The 25,989-nt window shown below is 42.0% G+C and overlaps 2 protein-coding genes across 4 annotated transcripts in view; one reads left to right on the top strand and one right to left on the bottom strand.

Moving 5' to 3' along the window:
- Window positions 1-13,651, bottom strand: part of LOC121289096 (peroxiredoxin-1-like) — a 73,249-nt gene extending 59,598 nt beyond the window's left edge. Inside the window, exon 1 of one of the 2 annotated variants that reach the window (XM_041208131.1) lies at window positions 13,574-13,651. The gene's annotated coding sequence lies outside the window, so the exon portion shown is untranslated. Of the gene's footprint in view, window positions 1-11,176; window positions 11,365-13,573 lie in introns of those variants that run through there. The other variant, XM_041208130.1, reaches the window with a different exon arrangement.
- A 265-nt stretch (window positions 13,652-13,916) lies between these two features.
- Window positions 13,917-25,989, top strand: part of akr1a1b (aldo-keto reductase family 1, member A1b (aldehyde reductase)) — a 30,944-nt gene continuing 18,871 nt past the window's right edge. The window contains exons 1-3 of one of the 2 annotated variants that reach the window (XM_041208450.1): window positions 13,917-14,086; window positions 15,093-15,174; window positions 20,606-20,698. In XM_041208450.1, coding sequence (XP_041064384.1) covers window positions 15,130-15,174; window positions 20,606-20,698 — 138 coding nt within the window. In that variant the 5' untranslated portion in view covers window positions 13,917-14,086; window positions 15,093-15,129. The remainder of the gene's footprint in view (window positions 14,087-15,092; window positions 15,175-20,605; window positions 20,699-25,989) is intronic. The other variant, XM_041208451.1, reaches the window with a different exon arrangement.

Below are 25,989 nucleotides of genomic sequence, written 5' to 3'. Positions count from 1 at the left end.
AGTAAAGGGAAGACCTTTTAGAACAGAGACGAGGAGAAACTTCTTTAGCCAGAGAGTGGTAAATCTATGGAATTCATTGCCACAGAAGGCTGTGGAGGCCAGGTCATTGAGTGTATTTAAGACCAAGATAGATAGGTTCTTAATTGGTAAGGGGATCAAAGGTTACGGGGAGAAAGCGGGAGAATGGGGTTGAGAAATCTATCAGCCATGATTGAATGGCGGAGCAGAATCGATGGGCCAAATGGCCTAATTTCTGCTCCTATGTCTTATGGTCTTATGGCTGTGCCCTTCGCAATCTGACTCTCAAGGGGGGAGCAGATGGAGGGTGAAGATAGCAATGATATTCCAGAAGCCGCTGAGGATAAATCCAGCACTGAACCTGAGGAGCCTGATCAGCCTCAGGGTGATGAACAAGATCCAGCAATGAGAGAACTTATATGAGACAAAGAGACCAGGGAGGCCCTGATTCAGAGAAGTTTCCAGTAGGACTCCATAGTCAGAAGCCCAAATGTTCACAATCAGACCACCACCTTGCTCAGAGCTAATGAGGCCCTCCTAGCACCATCCTCTTTGCAGCCCAATCGATGTCTTACTCAAGACTTCCAAGCCTCCTCCCTGTGACATACAGCACAATAAGGCCATTTGACATGATGTCACGTTTTACTAGTGATTTGTGACATACACAAATAACAGTACACAAGTGACAATGACACATGATTCACCTGTGAAACCTCTTCTGTGATCATAGTGACTTAAATTTCCCTTTACGAGCACTACTTCTTGGTGTTTCCCCCTCACCGGCAGCTGCACTGGAGGCAGGCTGCTGACTCTGATGCCTCGTTGGCCTTGATGACTTCGGCGGCCGTCCTCTAGTCACCAAGAGCTGTTTGGGCCCCCACTGGGCAGGAGAGCCCAGCACCATGGCTGGGCACTATTCAGTCGTTGCGGTCTCCTCAGATACGATGGTCATTGGCAAAGGGGCAGAGGAGCTCCTGCCATCATCAGCAGCACCCTGAGAGGAGCCCTGAGAGGATGCATGGAGCTGCAGGTTGTCTGCCAACATGAGATTTGTTTGAACCTCCCTGCTCACCAGAGATGATGAGACGTCAGCAGAGTCACTAGGTGCCTCATCTACCTCTCACATTTGCAGGTCACTGCCACTGTGTGGGTTCACAGGTCTTAAGGCAACCCCAAAACCCCCTGCTTGAGTTCCTGGAGCTGCTGCTCCATGTATGTTTCCACTCTCTATGAAGGATGTTGTGCACTTAGAGCTGTGGGTTATCACAGTGTTCAACCTCCACATGGACTCCTCCAATACAAAGACTATGGCATGCATTCCCTCAGGGATCTCTGCCAGATTTTGTGCATCCTGCTGGACATTCAGAATTTACCACCTTATAGACAATTCCAGAGGTTCATCATCAGCCTCGGGCTCAACATCGCCCTGGTCTCCTGCAATCCTCCGATTCTGGGTGCCCTGGGACTCTCTGTCTCCTTTCTTTCTCACAGTAGCAACATCACCCGACATTCACTCACACCCTCCGATTGAACCTGCAGGCAGTCATCCAAAAAGCGGGGGCCAATTGGCTCCAGCCATTTCCACCACATTTGGCATGGGTTCTGGGTCCAGTAGATATTACTAATGTCCTCCAAGCATAACAGCTTCAGGGAGCTTCTTTAAACCCCTGCCCGCAAATGCAATCAGTCCAGCGCCCAACCTCTTCCTGGCACCCCCCATAGTGCTGAGCGTCTTTCAGTGCAAGTTTCATGCTGGCCAGCAGTGACCATTGTGCACCACCATCTGCTCCAGAACACTCATGCCCAACGTACCTGTATCTGTATTGGTGCATGGTGCAGAGAAAGGATGTGACGTGGGTGCATCTGATTGTAGATCATCCTTTAAAGTCAAAGGAGCGTTTTCCAGGTAATTCTGCAGTCTTGAGGATGTTCCACCTGAGAGAGGGCAAACATATGTAGAGCTCCAGCAGCATTTATGAATCAGAGTATATGCATTCTGGTAGTTTCTCAGATTGGAAATCCGGCCAAGCAAAGACTTCTGAGTTGATGAGTATAAGGCATTAGGGGATTACATCTGTCAGTCCCTAGATCTCTTATACCCTCCCCCAATCTCTTCCTCGTCCACTGGACTCTTACCCTCCTCCAAAACCCCTGCCCTTTCGCGACCAGTGGACTTCGCTCCACGGTCACATGCCATCTCCAGGATCTGCTCCTCCGCCGGAGTTAGCAACACCAGACTAGCAACACCACCACCAATTTGTCCTCGCTCCTGTACATTGTAACTCCTTTTCTCCTGTAAGGAAATAGTGCTTTCATTCACCCCCCTCTATATGCCAGGACATTCCATCCTCCCCCACAAAGTTGTAGGTTTAAGGACTGTTGGAACTATATCTTCAAGAAAGGTATTTTTTTTAAAAATTTGTAAGGACATTGCATTATTTGGGCATTTGCTTTTTTTGAAAAGGTCATAAATTCACCTTGGACTGTAAGCAAACATGCATTTTCCAAGAAATCACCTGACCTGCAAGGCACCTGAGGTGGAGAGCTATTTGCTTATTTGAACAGCAATTATTTTAATGGCTGAGAAAAACTGTTTTAAAGGCAAAGGCCCTGGTAATTTACCGGAAATCATCTAAGAAGAGCTTTATATTTTGAACTTGTTTTTTTGAACACTGTTGGGAATGAACTAAGAAGGGGGAAAGTGCCCAGCTCGCACTCTCCTTGCCTTGTCTGAAACATTGTGATTGTCTGTATCCAGCTAGGAATCCTCATCTCAATAGAACTTGTATGTATTTAGGATCCCGTGAGGTTGAGACAAGAAGGTTGATCCAGGTTTATTCACCCCCATACCAAAGCTCCGTTGGTGAGAATCTCCAGGCATCTACTGGGACTGGAGATCTGTCTTCACATGAGGGAGTTCCAGATCAACAGTGTCAAAACCCTGCAAACTTTATCCTTTTTTAGTCTTTTTTTCAACCGCCCATCTCTGCAGAGACCCTATTTGTTTGTATGTGCATGTGTTCACTGGGGAATTTTAAAAGGGATTGATAGTTAGCTAGTTACACTTCCAGGTTACAAATTGCGTGTTAACTGGTTCTTGCAACTTGTTTCAAAAATAACTTTTGTTTTATAATAAATCAATCACTTGGCGTTTACTAAAAGAAGCCTAATTAAAGTCTCTTTTATTCTGGGTCTAACAGTAGCAAGGTAAATAATTGGCCATTTTGGTGAGTGAATTAAACATTGACACTAATGTTGCAACCTGTGGAGTAGTGAGGCTAGCACTCCTCCCATCCCAGTTCTAACAGTGCCCATCACATTGCGGGACTTCACACTTTCATACAGGACAGCCAGCTTGTCTATTCACATGCAGCCTTTAAGGGCACAGGAAGCTGTGCCAAATTAAGCTCAGGGCTTTACACCTGAGAGCTCCAACAAGTGCAGGCGCACAAACAACATTTCACGATTACACGGGATCTCAATACTCACCCTGGCAGAGCGCAGAAGGTAACTGACCCTCTTCTTACACTGCGCCCAGGTTCTTCTGACTACATCACGGCCACTAACCAGAGATGCCACCTCCATCCATGCCTTCTTCGTTAAGTGTGGAGGCCTCCTTCTTTCTGTCTCACAGCAGCAACATCTCTCGACATTCACACACAACCTCCAATAGAAACCGCAGGCAGTCCTCCGAAAAGTGAGGGGCAAAATGGCTCCGGCCGTTTCCACCACATAAAGCATGGGTTCCGGGTCCAAAAAACATTACTAGTGTCCCAGCCACACTTTTCTGCACAGCATCTCACCACAGTTGCCTGCCCCTTTAAAGATTACAACTCTCTGACACAGTTCCTCCAAGCATAACAGCTTCAGGGAGCTTCTTTAAACCCCCACCCACAAATGCAATCATTCCAGCACCAGCCCTCTTCCTGGGAGCCCTCACAGCGCTGAGACTCTCTCACTGCGAGTTTCACGCTGGCCAATAGTTAGTTGGCCAGTCAGCGCGTAATCGGTGTCAAGAGCCAGTTGTAGGCGGAAGCGGATTTCACATCCGCTTGCAGTACCGCCAATCATGCTCAGCTGATGACTCAAAAGTTCAGGTCATAATCTCCAGTGTTGTAATTAATCAGTGCGATCAAAGGTGTTATTTCTGATGATACCTTAAATGGATCCCATCTGATGTACAAGATCCTATGGCATTGGCCCAGATTTCGTCTGCTGTTAGACTTGCATTTGCATGTTGTCTTTACATTTTGCATTGCAAGCTGCTAAAAGTAAAAGCTGCTAATGAAGGATTAATGAGGGAGAAAGCACATCAGAGGCCTGAGTGAACAGGAAAACTGTTTCTCTTTAACCAATCAGATCAAAAGTTTGAGAAATAAACAAAGGAACGACAGAGAAGGAAGCATAAATTAGAGTGAATTCATTGTGAAATCAGGTACCAAAAAGGAAATGGAGATAAAGATTGGATTAAGAGAGAAGATATAGAAAGAAAAATACATTTTTAATTTTTTTTTTAAATCTTCAACGATTAATATCTAAAGAGATGAGACTCCACACTTTTAATAGCTAGCTTTTGGTGCCAGAGGTTGATTGGCAGTATTTAAGTCAGCACTTGTAATGATGAGACTTTACCTCCTGTCGCACATTTAGTTTGTATGTACCATGCAAATACAGCAGCTTCACAGAATTCAATGCATTTCAACAATGAAATGCTGTCTTCATGAAGCTAATGGCAGAACAACTGACTTTGGACACAATGACTGGGTATGGAACTTACCCTATCCTGATGTAAAATTTATGTTTAAATAACCATTAGCCTGATATTTTGACAGCAAAATCTGGGCCTTACACATTAATTAGCCTAACTCATTGCTGTTTGCATGACCTTGCTGTATGAAAAATATTTACATCATATGCGTATATTGTAAGCGATTATACTTTTAAGTAATTTATATTTTTGAGCACTTTGCAATGTTCTGAGGATATGAAAGTTACTTTATTAATTTTTACCATCAACTATTTACCTAAATGTACAGATCAAAAGGCAACACTAGAACAATTTTAAGTATAAGTTTATACTACACTGAGTTCATATGCGTATAAATATAAATGCCAAGAAAAGATTTTTTTTAGAAATTCAGACAGCATTATTTTCCCTTGGTCCACTATTAATGTATTATGCTTTGTTTTAAAATTGCTATGTTTTAGTTAAATATTAGTTATTTTTAGAAATAGTAGCTTATAAAAAATTACTACATAATTCACCAATGCATTCACATTTCCATTGCATCTCTTTGAATTATGTTTTATTTTATTAATCACTGTGCACTCTGCCAGGATGAGTGTAAATGTATCAAGATATCACTAAGTAGAGATGGCAGATATAATTTGGCTCAGCTAGCTCAATTTTCCAAAGCACTTACATTTACATTGTGATTTTCAGGAAGTCCCAAATCGCTTTAAGACAATTAAGTACTTGTGAAATGTAGTCACTGTTGTAATGTAGGAAACCTGGCAGCATATCTGCTCACAGTGAGATCCTACAAGCAGCAATCAGAGACTCTACCAGGATATCTGTTTTAGGTCAAAAGCAAAATACTTCAGATGCTGAAAATCTGAAATAAAAACATAAAATGCTGGAAATATTCAGCAGGTCTGGCAGCATCAATTTTGATGAAAGGTCATTGATCCGCAAACTTTAATGTTTCTTTCTCCACAGATGCCGCCAGACCTGCGGGGTATTTCTAGCGTTTTCTGTTTTTATATCTGTTTTAGGTGTTGGTTAAGGAAAACTGTTGACAGGAGACTGGAAGAACTCTCTATTCAATTAATGCCAGGGATCTTTTACAGACAGGGGATAGAAAATCAGATTCTGGTTTAACGTCTTATCTGAACACTGCAATTCTGACAGTGCAAGCACATCTTTGGCACCACTCTAAGTGTCATCCAAGATTTTGTACTCACATCTCTGGAGTAGTAGTGGACTCAAAAACTTCACAAAAGATTATCTGGTAATTCCTCTAATTAGCTGTGATTTGGGCTTTGTTGTAGACAAATTAGCTGCTGTTTTCCTCTGTAAATGACCGCACTTCAAAAATGAAACTGTTGGATGTCTTGTGGAATGTTTTAAGGTGCTTTATAAAAGCGACAGTGAACTAACATGCAAATCCCATAATAAACAAGCAGAATAATTGTATCATGCTTCAAAGACTAGTAGGTCCAGCTTTGCTGGTACTAGCCAGTGGAGCTATATATCAGTTACTGGCAAAGACAAAGCAGGGTCAGGATTTATGAAATAACATGACAGGAATCTCTAGGATGTCAAGCATCAAAGAACTTTCCATTGCTGTTGAAGCAGTTTTACAGTTTAAAAATGTACATAGTCAGAATGTCAGCTGAGTTCAACTACAGACATCAGAAAGAATGCCAAGTTAGCACATGAGTTTAGTGCAGGTTTTATCAGTATTTGCCAATACTTTGCCCATTATAGAAGTGAACTTGAATTGGAATGGCATTCCTTGTTAAATAGAAGTAGTACATTTACAAGATTTCAGTCCTATATCGCAACTGAAGTCTATAGCCAGTGCCCACAACTGGCTTTCATGGTATCCTTCAACAAATCTGGATATATCATCAGACTAAATTATCTTCAAACTCCTTAACCAATGCAAATAGACCTAATAAGCAACTATCATAGTTTTAGTGAATATCTGAAAAATTATTAATTAGCTTTTTCAACTCCAAACTTCTGTGGACAGCTTTAAAAAAGGTATGGGAGCAAACCGTGAATTCCAATGTCATCTCAGCTGAGATTTCATTAAAACAAAGGTGTTTTTTTAAGTAACTGCACTTAAAGATCTTCTAAGTCCAGTCTTGGTCATAAATCGCAATGCGTTCAGGACGAATATGAGGTTTCAGCATAGAGATGAATAAATGACTACTGGAACTACATCAACTTCCGTTAAAGGTGTTTTAACAGAACCAAGGACTTTAAATGCAATGTTACATTCAGCAACTAAAGCGGAAATCATAATAGCTGACAATCTCAACAAACTGCTGCTACATCATCGATACATATAGTCTCAGTCAACATCAATAAAGTAAAAAAAAACAGAATTACCTGGAAAAACTCAGCAGGTCTGGCAGCATCGGCGGAGAAGAAAAGAGTTGACGTTTCGAGTCCTCATGACCCTTCGACAGAACTTGAGTTCGAGTCCAAGAAAGAGTTGAAATATAAGCTGGTTTAAGGTGTGTGTGTGGGGGGCGGAGGGATAGAGAGAGAGAGAGAGAGGTGGGGGGGGTGTGGTTGTAGGGACAAACAAGCAGTGATAGAAGCAGATCATCAAAAGATGTCAACAATAGTACAATAGAACACATTGTACTATTGTTGTTGACATCTTTTGATGATCTGCTTCTATCACTGCTTGTTTGTCCCTACAACCACACACCCCCCCCCACCTCTCTCTCTATCTCTCCGCCCCCCACACACACATCTTAAACCAGCTTATATTTCAAGTCTTTCTCGGACTCGAACTCAAGTTCTGTCGAAGGGTCATGAGGACTCGAAACGTCAACTCTTTTCTTCTCCGCCGATGCTGCCAGACCTGCTGAGTTTTTCCAGGTAATTCTGTTTTTGTTTTGGATTTCCAGCATCCGCAGTTTTTTTGTTTTTATCAATAAAGTCAAGTCTCACTGCTATTTATGCTGACAGTGAGACATTGAAATATTTATCACTACCAGCTGCAGAGGAAAGGATAAGTGAATATTCAGTGCAGAGAATGAAAGAATTCAAGAACATTTTATCTGATCAAAATAAGACTTGAATTCTTAAAAATGATTATATTAGAACTACTTTTTCAACTGAAAAAGGAAGAACCAAGAAAGTATGAATTCAAAGAGCTCGCAAATCAAATAACCATAGAGATATCTGAGGATAGTTAACAATTAAAGCAAACCATCAACTTTCTTTTTCACAAGTCTCAACAGTGCAAGTCAAGTGATTATTCGACAGACTCAAAAACCCGAGCTGAAAACTTAAGGACAGGGCTGCAGGAAGAGGTCAAAAAAGAAAAACCTTTACAATAGTACTCATAATTAAAGAAAGTTCACCCTGTGACTTTTTCCTAAAAAGAACAGAAACAGCTCAACCTGTATTATGTGAAGCGTTTAATTTTTGCTTTGGTTGCTATTCTTGTTATCTAAGCTAGTATCTCATTCTGTACTAAGGATGTGTTGTACTGTTATAGGTACCATTTTTTGGATGCAACATTAAATTGCAGCTTTGTCTACTCCCCTCAAGATGTAAAAGCTCCAATGGCAGTTTTTAAAGAAAAGATGTGGTGACATTTTAGTGCGCTAACGAGCATTTATCACACAACCAACACCATCAAGAACAGGTCATCATTTATCTCATTGTTCTTTATGGGATGCTGGCTTGTGCCATGTTTCTATACACTATCTACACCTTAAAAGTAACTAATGTGGCATAGACTTGATAGACTGAATGATCTGTTTCTGTACTACTGGGTCATTTATTTCAACAAAATTAGCTTATAATTCCAATTGGTTGTGATTTTATTCTTTAGCGTATAATAAAGAAGTGAATCACTTTATGCCCTGTTCATTTTCAGTTCATATATCTTCACTACCTTTATGCTTCTAGTTTCAAAAGCAATTCTCTAAAAGTTCATTTATCAACTAGGTTTGTTTCCACAAGTCTCAGTGGCTCCCAAAAGAGTCCACTCCTACATCATTGCCCAATAAAAACATGCTGCAAAGCTGGGCATTAACTTGGTCAGTTTCTGCTTAACGTACCTGTTGATTCCTGTAAGTGAAAGCTCTTTACTCAGAAGATCACTCATTATGCGGCTACTGCCTCAGGTATAAGAATCAGTGCAATTCAGGTTGGGTGTGAATGAGCTAACTGGCTTCATTATTTTTAAATTGTTCTCAGGATGTAAGAATCACCAACAATTTATTGCCAATTCCTAGTTGCCCTTTGACTTCACCAACAACAGCTGGTGTGTCTGGGGACGTCACTCATTCAAGTGCATGAAGACTAGGAGGGGCGAGAGACAGAAAATCCAAACAAGTTAGTAGGACAACGGCTCAAAAGGCAGAGGTCAGCAAGGTGTGTGACACACCGAGTACTCTGTCACAATGCTGAGTAAGGCAAATGGTCAGTCACCTGTGGAAAGTCTAGGACCTCAGACAGTACAATCCTCATAGTTAGTCATGTAAAGTAATAGCCAAGTGTGTCGTATACCATGACAGCAGAGATCCTGGTAGGAGTAATTACAAGTAGGCAGACAGACAAACCCTGAGAAGGTGGTGATGTAGCGGTTTGATACAACTGAGTGACTTGCTAGGCAGCTTAAGTCAATCATGTTGGAATGGGACTCGAGTCTCATACAGGTCCGACTGGATAAGGATGAGACTGAGCCAATTGGGTTTTTATAACACTCTTGACAGTTTCATGGTCACTTTTTCCGATATCAGCTTTTTAGTTCCAGGCTTTTAAAACTGAATTCAAATTCTCAAACAGCTATGCTGGGGTTGAATTTACATTCTCTGGATTAATAGTCCAGTAAAAACTTTACACTACAACATCTATGAAAGCTGACTCCTTCACACTCTCAGCCATTGCTGTAAAATTCCTTGGCAGGCCTTACAATACCTTGTATAACTGCTAATGTGCGGCCAGCAGTTTTCTTTTCATGGTTGAAGCAACAGGACTTTGACCCCCTGCTGGGACTGGGAACTGTGCGGGTGGGAGCTAAGAATAGCACTGCCATTCAGTATGCACTGGTTCCCCAGCTCCATCCTGCTTGGTGGCAGGGCACGCAGCAGGTGACCAACAGCAATTCATTAAGTGCCACTTAAGGTCAATTACAGGAGGCTAAGGCCAGGATTTTCCCCTCAGCGATTTGGGGGCAGAGTCCACTCGCCGAGGGGAAAATGACGCGGGATGATGTCGGGAGGAACCCCCGACATCATCCTGGTCCATTTAAATCTTCAGGAAGGTGGGCAGACTTCGAAATCAGCTGTCCGCCTGCTGATCTGTCAATTACCAATTAAGGCCATTGACAGGCTAATTAACCTTGTTAAAGATCCTGCCCGTCCAAATTTAAGGCTGGTGGGCAGGCCAGGAACCCTAGCAGGCTCCAGATTATTCATGAAACTTCATCCACTGGCAGGATGAAGTTTCATGTCCATTTTTTAAAAATTTAATAAACTTTGTGTTTCTTATTGACATGTCCCATCTCGTGTGACATTGTCACATGAGGGGGACACGTTAATAATTTTAATATTTCTATATTTTTTGACTTTTCTTACAGCACTTTGTCTCAGGGAGCAGTGCGCTCTTTTGCGCACATGCGCGAAACAGCGCATTTTGACAGATGTGGAATCCCCCCCCACAGGAAACGCACACCTCAATTGGCCTGCCCACTCAAAATGGCAGCCGGCCCAGTTTCGGTGGCAGAGTTCAGCTGCCCGCCCAGCGCCAAGCTGGTGGGGCCTGCCCGCCATCCGAGGACAAAATTCTGCCCTAAGATTTTCCAGCCGCAACATGTGCCCAGCCCCACTTCACACTCCAGTCCAACCGACCCAGTCGTTAGAGCCAATCCTTATCCCTAAATTACAGATCTGACTTGACGACTTCCCTTATCTACATTGTTCTAACATGTTAGAGGCTGTTCACCTTGAAGACATGCTGCAGACATGGGTACAGCCCAGTGCAAGATTTACATCATCTCCCCCAATAGGCAGCAGGGGCAGATTTAGATGCCTGGAGGCAATCTCCCAGTGGCAGGCCCAGAGGCCCTCCCTGCCTGCTTGGGTGCTGCAGCTGCCACAGGCCACTTTACAGAGAGGCTCCCACCACACCCCCCTCTCCCACGACCCTTGTCATGGCCTGGCTGCAAAAACAATGTTTTATTTTAAATTTAAAAACTTTGGAGAGATGGCACCTATATTTTGAAGCACACTCTCCCTCACGTAGCTCGCTTTGCAGCCTGCTGCTCCTTTCAAGCTGGAAGGCCTCTGGTTGGCCCTCCAGCTGAGAGCCCGCCCACCATCCTGCCCTCCGGCCATGAACTGCTAAACTCATGGAAAATCACAACAAGTGTTTCTTGCACAATGCGGGTTTCTGACCTACATTTCAGTCTGACGGCAGGTTCAGAAGCCCACAGCAAAAATCTTGCCCCTCATCTCTGACTTCCTCGGCAGTACTCGGACAGGGCATTTCCCTCCATTGAGCTCTCTCTGATCCCTGTCCCCCTATTCCCTCAAAAACTTTGCATTTCACTACATGTAGATCCCTCTGCCTCAGCACGTAACCCATGCAGCATGTCAATGTCCAAGTGGTGCCTGGGAGAAATGGTGCAACTGACAGAGCATTCTCAGAAAGACTGTCCTCCTCCAAGGTATCTTGCACCTCTTAATGTCTAGAACCTAAATAAGAGAAAGAGAGCAAGAGTTAGGATGGCAGTTTCCAAATGGACAAATTTGCAAGTGACAAGCTTGAGAATGCAGCTTGAAAATGGAAACCTTGTTGCATATTTGCTGAGCGACTGAAACAATACAACTAATATACAGTCATGCTACTCAGATAAGGTGCCAGTCTCTCCATCCCAACACTCATGACTCTGCCTGGGTCACTGATCTTCAAGGCTTCTTCTGCTTGAGTGAGAGAAATGACGTTGGGGACTCCTCCTCCGGTCTTGGTTAAATCCCTGGCATTATGACCTGCTTTGTTCTGCAGAAACAGAGGAGTTAGTGAGTGAATGCTGAGAACTTAAGTGGAGCTGTATTGGGTTTATGCAAATAGTATATGCACTGAGAACTTGGGAAGAAACAAAGTGGAATATGGATGGGAATGTGATGAATGTCAAGCCTAACATGTGAAATGTGAAGTGAGGAAGGAATACAAGGAGTAGTCATTTGGTAGTATAGAACTTGAGCTGAAAAAAAGCCATTTTTGTCAAAGCTTTTCACCTTGCACTCATCAGGTGAATTTGCAAGAAAATACCAATGTTAGGGGAAACAACATATTTATAATGTAAGAGAAGAGAGTGCTGATAGGTTGGCAAGTCCACTTGACCAAAAACGTGTCTTTTTTAAGCAATAGAAGGAGTAGCTGGTGCTTGTGCAAATGGTAAGATATGAAAAGAGATTCCTGTTCATGTGTAGTGTGAAGAGAGGAAAAGAAGGGTGAGTGTGCTTGGAATAGGAAGGGAAGGCTTTGTAGTATGCTCTTATGACTGAATTTTGAAGGGTATGATGGGGAGGGGAGGGAATTGTTAAGTGGTGGTGAAGAGGATAAAAGGAGTGTGTTTAGGTGCTCTTGAAAAAGGTGGGGAGGTGAAGAGCTGTCCTTACCCCTGCTGTTCCTCTGGCCACAGATCATCTTTCTACAGTGGTCAAGTCCTGGGAAGATGGTGCTTTCTGCCCCTGCCAGTCACCTCTGACCAGTGGCCCTGGAGATGTTCCTGAGAACAGTAGCTCCCTTCCTTCCTCCACTTGGACCTCCAGGTGAGCATCAGAAAAGTGGGAGGTTGCCCCTTTGGCTCATTTCTGTTGTAAAAATGTCTTGTGCAGCTGCTCAAGTTAAAATAAAATCAACCCAAAAAATGTATCCTCACTTTAAGAGATGCATTCTTGGTATAAAGGAGCACTGGAATCAGACCAGATTTATGTGCATCACGTGAGTAGGCTGAATCCCAGAGCAGCCAGTCAGTCAAACAGAAATAATGTCCAGGCATTAAAATCACCTCACTTCCCAACAATGTCATAGGGCTTCCCACATCGTCAATTCATGCCCTGAGAAAAATTGGGCATTATCGAACTAAACAAGGTCCAAATCACAGGAAGCAGACATCTCTGCTTTATCTCTCCTAGGATAGATGGAACATCAAGGATCTATTTTAACTTCTGGTGATTTCATCTAATGGGAAAGCCATGGCGAATTCCCCACTTGAGCCTGAATTAAAATTGCATTTCCAAAGTCATAAACCAATTGAAGTGGTTATTCACCATGGTTGACAACACGATCAACCTGTGTCATGACAGCAGGTTGGGCATTGCAAGGGTGAAATACACCAAGCATGGCAACAGAAACAAGCATGGGCCATTCGGTTGATGCCAGTCTGAATACTCCACCAGAACCTCCACCAAACCCCAACTGCAAATCCTTCTATTCCCCCCTCCTTCATGGGTTTACTTATGCAGCTTCCCCTTCAATCCATCATTGTGATTCAATTCAACCACACCAGTTCCACATTTTCACCACTGTCTGGGTAGGATCTATTAGTAATTAGGGCTAAGGATTAGTGATTCCGGTAAGTGATTAATCAGTGATGCGATAATTAGTGATCGGGGCCAGTGGGTAGGGTTTAGAGACGTTTATTTTGTTACCAGTCAATAGTAGAAACCGTTTTTAATGACGCCCATGTTACCCGAAGAGTCAGGGGATTCGTATCATTTTCCTTGAGTTTTTTTAATATAAAGAATAGCCCTTTGTCGTTGTAATCTGCCCTGAGATGCTGGATATTACCTGCCGTTATCACCAACCGCCCTCACTGGCCGCCTCGCGCCCTCCACTGGAAACCGTTAAATCCGCGCAAACGCCGCGTGCCCCAGCACCCCTCCCCCACACACCACGACCCGCGCTTGCGCAACATACCAACTCGGAGCATGCGCAGCCCTTTCCCGACCCGCCCTGTGCGCCGACCTTCTATAGCGACGGCCGACCTGCGCATGCGCCTCCAGTTGAAAACGTTGGACACGAGCTATTTGGTTTCTCTTTCGCGTCCTTTATCAGGTGAACAATTAAAATGTTTCAATCTTCTAAAATTATGAAAAAAGATTTTTAAATAATTCTCAGTCTGCCAAATGACGTTCGAAGACATGTGACGCACCTTTCCGGAAGCAGCACGTTAGTCATGTGACTGAGGTTGCGGGAATTGTCTGGTTGGTTCATTCAGATACTTAAAGGAGCACACTGCTCCTGATAACAGTCATAGTGATATTGGCGGAACGGGAAAATAACACCAGCATTGCTAAACAGGTATTTGGGGGCATTTCGACTCGGTAATTGCATATATACCTTGCAATTTAGTAATCATTCAGATCAAGTACATTTGCTGCAGTCAGTTGATATAGAAGTAGGAGAGTTATCTTTAAGCTGGCTGTTATAGTGTTTTATTATTGATGTGTTGCGCTTGGAATTTAAAAGAAACTTCTTTCAGAATGTAAGTTGAAAATGCTGGAAAAACTCAGCAGGTCTAACAGCACCTGTGGAGAGAAAAAAAATAGTTACTGTTTAGCGTCCGTAAGACTTCTTAAGAATGAGAGTTGTTGGATCGCAGTCTTTTAAATGGAAATCGGGTGTGGTTGCATATGTGAAGTGATCATATTATGTCTCATTCATTCATACATTTCATTCATGCAGCACATTTTAATCTAGAATAATAATCCAAGTGTAGTCAGACAAAGCCATTAAGGCATGTTATGTATGTTAATAAGAGAAATTTGTTGTATTGATCTCTTCCTCTTTAATCAAGTTTGAATAATGCTATAGAAGTACTATATTTTACTACAATGCAGTCGCAAACATAATGCATGTTGTCTTTTCCCCCCATCTAGTTTCCAATCAGTGCAACTATTTTATTCAACTCAGCAGTATAATATGATAAATATCTTTCACAATGAAATTAACTAATCAGAAACAGAAATACCTGGAAAAACTCAGCAGGTCTGGCAGCATCGGCGGAGAAGAGCACAGTTGACGTTTCGAGTCCTCATGACCCTTCAACAGAACTAAGTAAAAATAGGAAAGGGGTAAAATATAAGCTAGTTTAAGGGGGGGGGTTGTTGGGACAGGAGTTAATTAGCTAATCACTTTTTTAAACAGCTATGTGGGGACCCATCTAAATATTCACAATGGTCCCCTGCCCATTTTTCCAAGAGATAGCATTATTGCCTAAAATAATGTGATTATTGTAGAAAACAGCTCATTAATAATCAGCTGCTGCAGAAAAAAAATCTGAAACCTGCTGACCTTTTCTTTTCAGATCCCTGCCTCCCTGGGTCTGCTTTGAAAACCTATACATGAAATATTTCAAGAGAGTTGGAAATGCCCTGTATTTGCAAATGGTATGATTCAGTTTTGAAGGGGCAGTTTGCAAAAGATTTTAATTCTCTTTTTAAGTCCAAAGCAAATCTCCAGAAACTGCTGCAAGGTGTTATGATCCCCTTGGAGACCGACAAACTAAAAGAACCACTTTCCAACCAATCCTGATGGGGGGGAAAAAAAGCTGATGAACAAGATTTCACTTTTTATAATAATTTAACAATCAAACCAAAATCAACATGAATTAATAGCCAAATTGTATTCAATAGAAACTATAAATTACACAAATAGCTGATATGACATGGATATCATGGATTTACTGGCAGTCCCCTTGGCACAATGTGCAGCATGAAGTCCTTCACAATTCTGACTTCCACTCCTTTTTCTCATGCACGACTTGATCCTCCAGTCACCTTTGACTACTGATTTTATTCCATCCAAGGTCCAAGGATACAGTTATCACCAAAAAGGAGTATACTTCTGCAGAACCTCCTTAGCTCAGTCACAACAGTCCTGATCACATAGATCCCCAGAGGCACCTTCATCTGGCCACTCTCAAAACCCAGGTACACTCAATGGCTGGCTCTGTTAAAAATTAAAGCAACGGGAGGAACTTTATTTTACTATTCCTGCTGCTAAACCCAGTCTTAAGTTTTCATTTGTTTTTTAGCTGTCTAACATTCACCACTCATACACATCCATAGAAAATAGGAGCTGGAGTATTTCGGCCCTTCAACTCTGCTCCACCATTCAATATGATCATGGCTGATCCTCTATCTCAATGCCGTATTCCCGCTCTCTCCCCATACCCCTTGACATCTTTAGAGTCCAGAAATCTATCTATTTCCTTCGTAACTATATTCAGTGACTTGGCCTCTACAACCTTTTGTGTTAGAGAATTCCACAGGTTCACCATCCTCTGAACGAAGAAGTTTTTCCTCATTTCAATCCCAAATGGCCTACCCTTTATCCTGAGACTGTGACTCCTTGTTCTCGACCTCCTAGCCAGAGGAAACATCATCCCTGTATCCAGTTTGTCTAGCCCTGTCAGAATTTTATACATTTCAATGAGATGATTCCTCATTCTTCTATACTCCGGTAAGTACAGGCCTAGGTGACCCAATCTCTCTTCGTATGACAATGCTGCCCTCCCAGGAATCAGAAAGACACCTTTGCTCCTGTACTGAAGTCCTGTTGTAATGAAGGCCAACATACCATTTGAATTCTTAACTGCTTGCTGCACCTGCATGCTTGCTTGGAGATTGGTGTACATGGATACCCAGGTCCCTTTGTACATCAACGTTTCTCAATCTATCATTTAAATAATACTCTGCCATTCTGCTTTTCCTACCAAAGTGAATAGCTTCACACTTAGCCACGTTATACTGCATCTGCCATGCATTTTCCCACTTACTCAACTTCTCTAAATTGTCTTGAAGTCTCTTAACATCCTCCTCACCACTCACATTGCCAGCAAATTTTGTCGTCAGCAAATGTAGAAATATTACATTTAGTTCCCTCATCCAAATCATTGATGTATATTGTGAATAGCTGGGGCCCAAGCACTGATCCCTGCGGTACTCCACAAGTTACTGCCTGCCACTCTGTAAAAGACCCATTTATTCCTACTCTGTTTTCTGTCTGCTAACCAATTTTCAATCCATGCCAATATATTACCCCAATTCCATGTGCTTTAATTTTGCTCACTAACCTCTTTTATGTGGAACTTGATCAAAAGCTTTCTGAAAATCCAAATACACCGCATCCACTGGTTCTCCATTCTGCTAATTGCGTCCTCAAAAAAAAATACTCCAGTAGGTATGTCAAACATGATTTCCCTTTCATAAATCCACTTTGATTTTGTCTAATCCCATTGATATTTGCTAAGTGTCCTTTTATCACATTCTTTAGTAGAGAAAATGCTAGAGTCTATTATAATGTTAGGCTAACCAGTCTATAATTCACAATTTTCTCCTTCCCTCTTTTTTTTAAATAGTGGAGTTACATTTGCCACTCACCAATCTGCTGCGACTGTTCCAGAACCTAGAGCATTTTGGAACAGGACAATCAGCGTGGCCACTTTCCTTGGCCACTTCCTTTAGTACCTTGGGATGTAGATTATCAGGCCCCTAGGGATTTATTAGCTTTCAGTCCCATTAATTTCTCCAGCTTTTTTTTTAGTAATACTAATTTCCTTCAACTCCTCCTTCTCACTAAACTATTGTTTCCCTAGCATTTCTGGGAAGTTATGTCTTCCTCCATGAAGGCAGAACTAAAGTAGTTATTTAATTGCTCCGCCATTTCCTTGTTCTGTATTATAAATTATCCTGTTACAGATTGTAAGGGACCTACATTTGTCTTCACTAATCTTTTTCTTTTTATGTACTTATAGAAGCTTTTATGGTCTGCTTTTATGTTCCTTGCATGTTTACACTCATGCTCTATTTTTCCCCTCTTTAATCAATCACTTGGTCCTCTTTGGTGAATTCTAAACTGCTCCCAATCCTCAAGCTAGCTACTTTTTCTAGCAACTTTATATGATTCCTCTTTGGATCTAATACTACCTTTAATTTATTTTGTTAGCCATAGTTGAGCCGCTTTTCCTGCTGTGTTTTTGTGCCAGAAAGGAATGTATAACTGTTGAAATGCATGCTCAAATATTAGCCATTACCTATCGAGTGTCATGCCTTTTAATGAAGTTCCCCAATCTGACTTGGCCAACTCACGCCTCATTTTTGTAGATTCCTTTGTTTAGACTTCAGACCCTAGTATCAGATTGGACTACTTCACTTTCCATCCTAATGAATTCTATCATGTTATGGTCATTGTTCCCTAAAGGACCTTGCACAGCAAGGTTATTAATTAACCCCTTCTCATTGCACGACAGCAAATCAAGAATAGCCTATTCCCTAGTCTGCTCCTTGATGTACTGGTCTAAACGATCTCGTACACACTTCAGGAATTCATCCACCATGCTAATTTGATTTGCCTGGTCAATATGTAGATTGAAGCTACCCATGATTATTGTAGCACCCTTGTTACATGCATCTCTAATTTCCTGTTTAATGCTGTCTCGTACTTTACCACTACTGTTTGGAGGCTTACAGACAACTCCCTCTAATGTTTTCTGCCTCTTTGTTTCTCTACCCAGCTCTACCCAGACTGATTCTACATCTAGATTTTCTGACCCAAAATCCCCCCCTCACTATTGCACTAATTTCATCCTTAACTAACAATACCACCCCACCTTCTTTTCATTTTTGCCTGCCCTTCCTAAATATCGAGTACCCTTGGATATTCAATTCCCAGCTTTGGTCATCCTGCAGCCATGTCTCTGTAATTGCAATCATATCATACCTGTTTACATCTATTTGTGCTGTTAATTCATTTACCTTATTGAGAATGCTCCATGTATTCAGATACAGTGCCTTTAGACTTGTCTTTTTAACATTCTCGCACTTCTGCTTTTTGTACTATGGCCTTATTTGTTGCTAGCCTTTGTTTCCTCTGCTTTCACTTCTTTCTACTTTTCTGCCTTTCATTCCTATCTTTGTTTTCCTCTCTTGTGTCTCCCTGCTCAGGTTCCCATCCCCTGCCACTCTAGTTTAAACCCTCCCCCACATTACTAGCAAATACCCCTGCAGGGATATTGATCCCAGTTCTGGGTGCAACCCATCCTGCTTGTACAGGTCCAATCTTTCCCAGAATCAGCCTCATGTTCTGTTCTGATCACCTCCTGCCAAAATCTAATTTCTAAGAGTGCTGTTTTTTAACCCCCTATTCAGCTACCATTTCCCTAGCAACCTAAGGTCACAAGCTGATTTCCCAAAAGTCTGTCACAGCCAGAAATGTAGGTTTACACCACACCCCTTCCCAGAAAACTGAAGGTTTTGGGGTTTTTTTCAATTAGGTACTGTTTCAAAAACACAGTGCAGACAACAGCTCACAAGCTGCAGTGTTTATAAAGGTAATGAGAAGTAGAAATGAGCGTTTCCTTTTAATTTTGGTATTCTGCACACTTGTGAAAACTTTGAAGCCATTTTGTGGCCAAGACCCTATCCATCACTTGGAAATGACTTGAGAGTGGCATAGACTAATAAATGTTCCCTATTTCCTTTTCAGCTCTTTTACTCAGTTTCCTGCACATTTAATTCTACTTTCTTCTTTTTCCCACCCCACCCCCATACTATTAAAGAAAAGTTCTAACTTTATTTCCTCCTGAAAGAACCAGATGGAATACCATTCCACAGACACTAGCACCTTTCCTGGCAATTCTCGGTGCACTATTCAACCATAGAGAACATCTTGATCAAGTTTAATCTTATCTATGCATGTCCTTTCCAACAAGGTTTGATGCATAGCATCCTGTGGGAACTTGGGTGGTTTTTCACTCCACCTTAGGCAGCCTTTCAGGATCAAGGATGACTTGCTGTCACTCCGGTTTGATGGATTCTGAGATGACTGTTAAATCCAATGCATGATCTGCAGACTTTGCCACATGTGGGACAGATGATGCTTGAAGGATTGGGTAGATGAGTTGTTTGGAGGTTTGTGCACTCCCTCCAATGCCTCAACTTCGCCTCTGCACAATTTCAATGAGGTCTCTCGAAAGAGCCTTCCCCATTTTCGTCGTTCACAAGGCCAGGGTCCCCCATGAGTCAGTAGGTACATTTGACCTCTTCGGGGATGCTTTGAGGAAATTCCTAAAGTGTTTCCAGTGTCCTCCTGGGTGTCTCCTGCTGCAGCCAAGTTCAGAGTAGAGCCGTTTCTTTGGGAATCTGGTGTCAGCCATACAAATTGTGTCCCGCCAAGCAGAGTTGATTTTGAATGATTGGTGCCTTGATGCTGGGAAAGTTAGCTTGGGAGAGGGTGCTGCTGCTGGACCATCTTTTTTGCCACTGGATTTGGAGGATCTGCTAAAGGTACTGCTAGTTGTACTCCAGTGCTTTGAGGTTCCTGCTGTAGGTCTTCCAAATCTCTACAAAGCATATAGAAGCATGGGCATCACTACTGTCCAGTAAACCATGACCTTAGCCTTGAGTTTGAGATCCTGGTCCTCAAATACACTCCTGTCAGCTGAAGGTTCAATTGGCACATTGGAGATGTAATGAATTTCATTGTCTATGTTTGATTTTGTTGAGAGGAGGCTCCAAAGATGCAGAAAATGGACCATGTTTTCCCGAATATCCCCACTGCCAATGGTGGGGTGGAGAGAAAAGTGTTTTGTTGTGGGAGTTGGTTGGAAGAAGGCCTCCCAACCCCACCCCACTCCCAAGTGCACGCATACCCCCAACTTGACTTGTTGAGTCACTTAGTTTATCTATCTGCCAAGGAAGTTGGTTCCCTGTGATAGTCAAAAAAAGAGTAGGAACCTTGAATTAGAAAGTTCAAAGATTTGAACGGTCTTCATGTATTCATGCCTTGGAGCATTTAGAAATGTTTTTGTTCCTTTAGGTTAGAATGGCCACTCCTGATTATGTTGTGCTCCATACTGGCCAGAAGATGCCCCTCATTGGGTTGGGAACATGGAAGAATCCGCCTGGCGAGGTAACATGATCATGTTTGCATGGACAAAATTTAATTGACTTTCTTTTGAGCAGTATCAGTTTTTATTTTTCTAATAAATTGATTGCTTTGATTTGTATGGCTATGTTGTTGTCCCATCCTGGCATCATACTTGTACTTTCTTCCCCAACTTCCTTCTCTCCTAATGGTATTGATTCTTTGCTGGGACAAGGGGCATCCACTCATTGAATCAAGTTGATAGTGAGCATTCTCATGATAGTGAGCAAGCTCATGAATTAGTGTGTGTAAAAGCTAAGACTGATTCTACATTCATTTGTGATCCACACAAGCACATTTCCAAAATCTAATTTTATAGTGAGTGGACACTTTTTTTAACCTTTGCCTCACGTTTAGGGTATTTTAATGACATACTCACTCTTCTATCTTGTTCGCTCTTACTTCGGTCTTGTTCCACGCCCCATAAACAAGCATCATGTTCCTGATGACTAAGAACTGTCAACTTGTTGATTTTTGTCCTACAGAGATCTTGTACCTTGCAGATTTTCAGCAATCATAGATGATCAGTGCCCTCTATACTGCTTGACTCCACACTAGTATTTTGATAGAAATATCGTTACCACCCTCGAGTTGTTTTTAAGCTCAAAGTTGATTTACTAATTGTATTTATCACAATCTTTAACAAGTAAATCACATACAGAACAACATAGACTTGCACAATGGCTGCTCTAAACTGCTGGCCATTCCAAGCTATACTGTGTATTGAATGTTGAATGTCTCCAGTGTACATTTTCAATACAGTTCCTTCATCTCGCATTCTCTCTTCTCCCACAGTTCCCAACGCAAACTTTTTTAAATGTCATTTTGTCATTTTCTGAATTTAATGCAGCCAGAAAGTTCAGGTCTTGTACTAGTTAATTGCTACATGGCATTCTCTGTTACAAATGTAATTGCGGCTCAGAATGGCACATTTTCGAATGACCTGGGCTCCTACTAGCATATCAAATCACTTAAAATGCCACGAACAAAACAACTTCCTAGTTAGAAAAAGCACATTGTCGAGCCCCTAATGGCCAATGGCTGAGATCAGTACTGGGTATCAGAATATGGAACCTTCCTAAACTGTAGACTATAGCTCGCCTACTCTCTCAATAAATTTGCTCAGCTGTCAGGACAACTTATGCATACATTTCAAAATGCCTTGTAAGAGAGTGATTCTCTTTAATCAAGTACCAAAATGCAGCGCAATAGTGTGATGCCATCCAGGTTCGATTTTTTTTTTTTTTTCCTTCTGTTTAATTTAGGTTAACAGAAGTTGAGCACCAGGCTTGTAAACTTAACTGTTCACTGATCAAACTGTTGTTAACCAGTGGCAAAAACAATATGAACTGCTATTTTCTAACTCTATAATCTAAACTCTACCCCTTCTTAAATCCCTATATATACACACACATACAAAATACATAAGACTCACAACATGGATTTTAAGGGTGGGATAAAACAGTTCAATAGCACCAATTCCAGAGTACAGGATTCAATGGGTTGATTTTGATCGATATCCCAAATTCATTTCAGTTTTTGTGACACGAGGTGGTCTCCCAGCACTTTCAGTATTTAGTTCACTGGTTGAGCACTTGCCTTTCAATGTCTCTTAACAGTGATTTTCCCCTTTGACTCTTAACAGGGTTTTCAGAGAGAGCGCAAGGTATAGAGATGAGGAGAAAAAGCCAGCTAGTTATTATTGTGGAATTATTGGAATCTTCCACACACAAGAGAAAGAGGTTTTTGGTCTTGTTCCTTTCAGGCTAGGAGCTATTCTGCTGCATTGCCCTCACACAAAATCTGTTCACCTGGTCAGGAGCCAATTAAAACGTTGTTGCCAGGCAGCTCCCTTGGTCCAGGACTCCTTTCTAGCACCATCCTGTATTTCATGGCACTTTGTTCTAGGACTGCAACATTGTATATGTATCTCATTCTGTTCCAATAGACATGTCTTTCAAACTGCAGCCGTTGTAATCTTAACCCACAGTCCAACAGAAAATAAAAAGATAAGTTATTTTTAGCTATTGCTTCACTTCACTGGGTCAAAATCCTGGAACTCCTCCCTAACAGCATTCTAGGTGTTTCTACACCAGATGTATGGACAGCTTATGCATTTATTTCAAAATGCCTTGTAAGAGAGTGCAGCACTCTAGGTGTATCTACACCTCAAGAAGGTAGCTCATCACCACCGCCATTTAGAGGGCGATTGGGGATGGTTAATATAAATGCTGGCTGAGTTAGGAATGCTCACTTCCCTGCTCACTGACACTTAATTTGGGTTCTGCCAGGATCCCCCTCAGTTCCTGATCACATTACAGCCTTGGTCCAAACAAGGACAAAAGAGCTGAACTCTCGGTGAGAGTGACTGCCCTTGACATTAAGGCAGCATTTTACGGAGTGTGGCATCAAGGTGCCCCAGAAAAATTGAAGTCTATGGGAATTGGGAAAAGTTCTCTCATATCGAGCACAAAGGAAAATGGCTGCAGTTGTTGGTAACCAACTATCTCAGCCCCAGGACATCACTTCACGAGTTCCTTGGGGTAGTGTCCTATGCCCAACCATCTTCATCAATTATCTTCTCTTCATCATAAGGTTGGAATTGGGAATGTTCACTGATGATTACACGCTATGATTCCACAGTGTTCAGTACCATTCACGACAACTCCGACGCTGAAGCAGTCAGTGTCCATAGGCAGCAAAACCTGGGCAGCATTTAGGCTTGTGCTGCTAAGTGGAAGCTAACGGTCACATACAAGGGCAAGGCAATACCTATCTCTGACACAGAATCTAACCATCTGTCCCTAATATTCAACAGCATTGCTATCACTGAATCTATCAACATCTTAGAGGGGCTACCGTTGACCTAAACTGGACTAGCCATATAAATAGTGTGGCTACAAGAGCAGGTCAGAGGTTAGGGATCCTGCAGTGATTAACTCACCACCTGACTCCCCAAAGCCTGTCTACCATCTACAAGGCAGAAGTCAGTAATGTGATGAAATACTCGCCACTTGCCTGTGTGGGTGCGGCTCCAAAAAGAAGCTTGACAACTTCCAGGACAAATCAGCCTGTTTGATCAGTACCCCATCCAACACCTTAAACATCCTCTTGCCTCCATCACCAGTGCACTATGGCAGCAGTATGTAACATCTACAAGATGCGCTGCAGCAACTTGCCAAACCTCCTTCAATGGAACTTTCCACGCCTGTGACCTTTACCATTTGAGAAGGACATGGATAGCAGATGCATGGGAACACCACTACATGCAAGCTCCCCTCCAAGCCATACACCATCCTGGGTGCCACATCTAGCATTTTAAATGATGAAAATGTGTCTCAGTTTAGTTCGCCAGTCTGTTTTCAGAAGCTGAAACAGAAAAATGCATCAAACAACTCATCTCCTTTTTCAACATATGCTATCAATGGGATAAGTTTAACTTTTAGGCCTATAACTCTTCATTCTGCTTAGCTGAGGAATAGAGTTGACGACAAAAAAAAATCAATGACTGTTTGTTTTGGTTGAAAAGGCACTGTTATTGATTCTTTTTCTGAGACATAATCTGATTATCAGCTAATTCTTCTGTGACAAACATTCATTTCACAGTAAAGCAGGTTTTAATGCATTCAAATGCATATTCACTATTTAAGCTATCAATCTTCTAACAAATAACCTTTATCTGATATATCAAGCTAAGACTTTTGTTTGCCTATATTTGGCAAGTGATATGCTGCTGAGAAGATTGAAGCTGAAGTAAATCTCGGTAATGTCTGGTTTAATATATTTTCCCACTGTGTGATCTATTGTGTTTTCACAAGCTGATTGTGTAAAAACAGATTGCTTTTAATCTTTGCCCTTCCTCATTCTCCTAAATTTAGTAGAAATCATGGTGAATGGTAGTTAAGAACACGCTTTCTTCCTTGCCCATATCTCCCCAAAAAAAACAATGGGAGCTTGGAGTATCATCTTTCTAGCAAAGCTTCAGGAAAATTTAATGATGTATACTTTGGAACACAGCCAAGGATATTCTTTTCTCGAAGGAGAGTAAAGAGGTGAACAGTGAACGGAAAAAATGAACTTAAACTCCTAGTGATTTTTGGAGTCTGATCACCACAAAATGGCTGACGAGTACAGTAAACAGGACTAGCTTGTGTTCATTGATTTTCTCCCCACCCCCCCCACCCCCCGCAAAAGATGTTTTCAATTTTCAGATGTACCAGTGATCTTGCACCTTCTTTCAGATGATACAGGAAAGCTGAACAAATAATTTTCCCACTATCTCTTTTACCCTCTCTTCAGGAGCACTCCTGGGTCAGTAATGCAGAGTAAATGTTTGTGCACAGTGCCTCAACGACATCCTTCAGCTCTGGCCTTAGCAAAGCACTCTCTTCATTATTATGGCAATTTTCCATTTCCTACCCAAGTCATTGTTTAGTCTAGATTGAAACACTTAACTCCTGATGCCAATTGGCCAGGTACCAGGAACAGTCGTACATGTCCACTTAGTCAGCACCACAGGCATGGTGCCCGCACAGTTGACTCGAATCCCAGGGCTGCTCAGTAATCCTGGTCCCATGATAGCAACACTTTGCCTGCTGCTGAACATGAGCATAGCACAACTCAAGAAGGCTAATGGCGACATGCAGGAAATTTCCCTACCGTCTACCTGGCTCAGTTGGTAGATGATGAGACTCTCAATCCCAGGTTTTGTGTTCCAAAGAACCAATTCCCTAATCCAGCCAGGCAGGATGTTGCTGACTATGTCACTGACCTGATTCTGCATGTGCGAGAAGTGCTCCCCCTAGTGTTGCAGCATCAATAGACGACGCAGCCTTTCTCATTACACAGCAACAGAGATGATATGCTGGTAAATTCAACAAATACAGGGAAAGGGAAGAGAATTTGCAAGGCACTGGCCCTTTGATGCCCAGTATACAATAGACACAGCTATGATCTTGTAGACCCTTGCGACTAGGTGCTCTTTTCTGAAAGCTTATAATTAGATGGCATTGTAGTAATGTGTTTTTATTTGGAATGCGAAGAGTATAGATTCTATTGGTACCCTTAATTTAAAAATGTTAACTTAAAAAGAGGCATCAAACATAACTAAATTATTTTAATTAACACTGGCTATTGACATAGCTGTCTTGGGTATGTTAGTGAAAAGTTAACAAATCATTTAATGGTGAGGGAGTATAGTTGAAACTGAAGCAAATCTGTGTGAGCATTGGTGTATGTTTGGCCTCCCAATTTTAGTACATTATGTGCATTGTTAT

The sequence above is a fragment of the Carcharodon carcharias genome, chromosome 16 (assembly GCF_017639515.1).
Source record: "Carcharodon carcharias isolate sCarCar2 chromosome 16, sCarCar2.pri, whole genome shotgun sequence".
In the NCBI taxonomy this organism is placed as follows: Eukaryota; Metazoa; Chordata; class Chondrichthyes; order Lamniformes; family Lamnidae; genus Carcharodon; species Carcharodon carcharias.
This window is presented reverse-complemented; position numbering and strand designations above follow the sequence as displayed.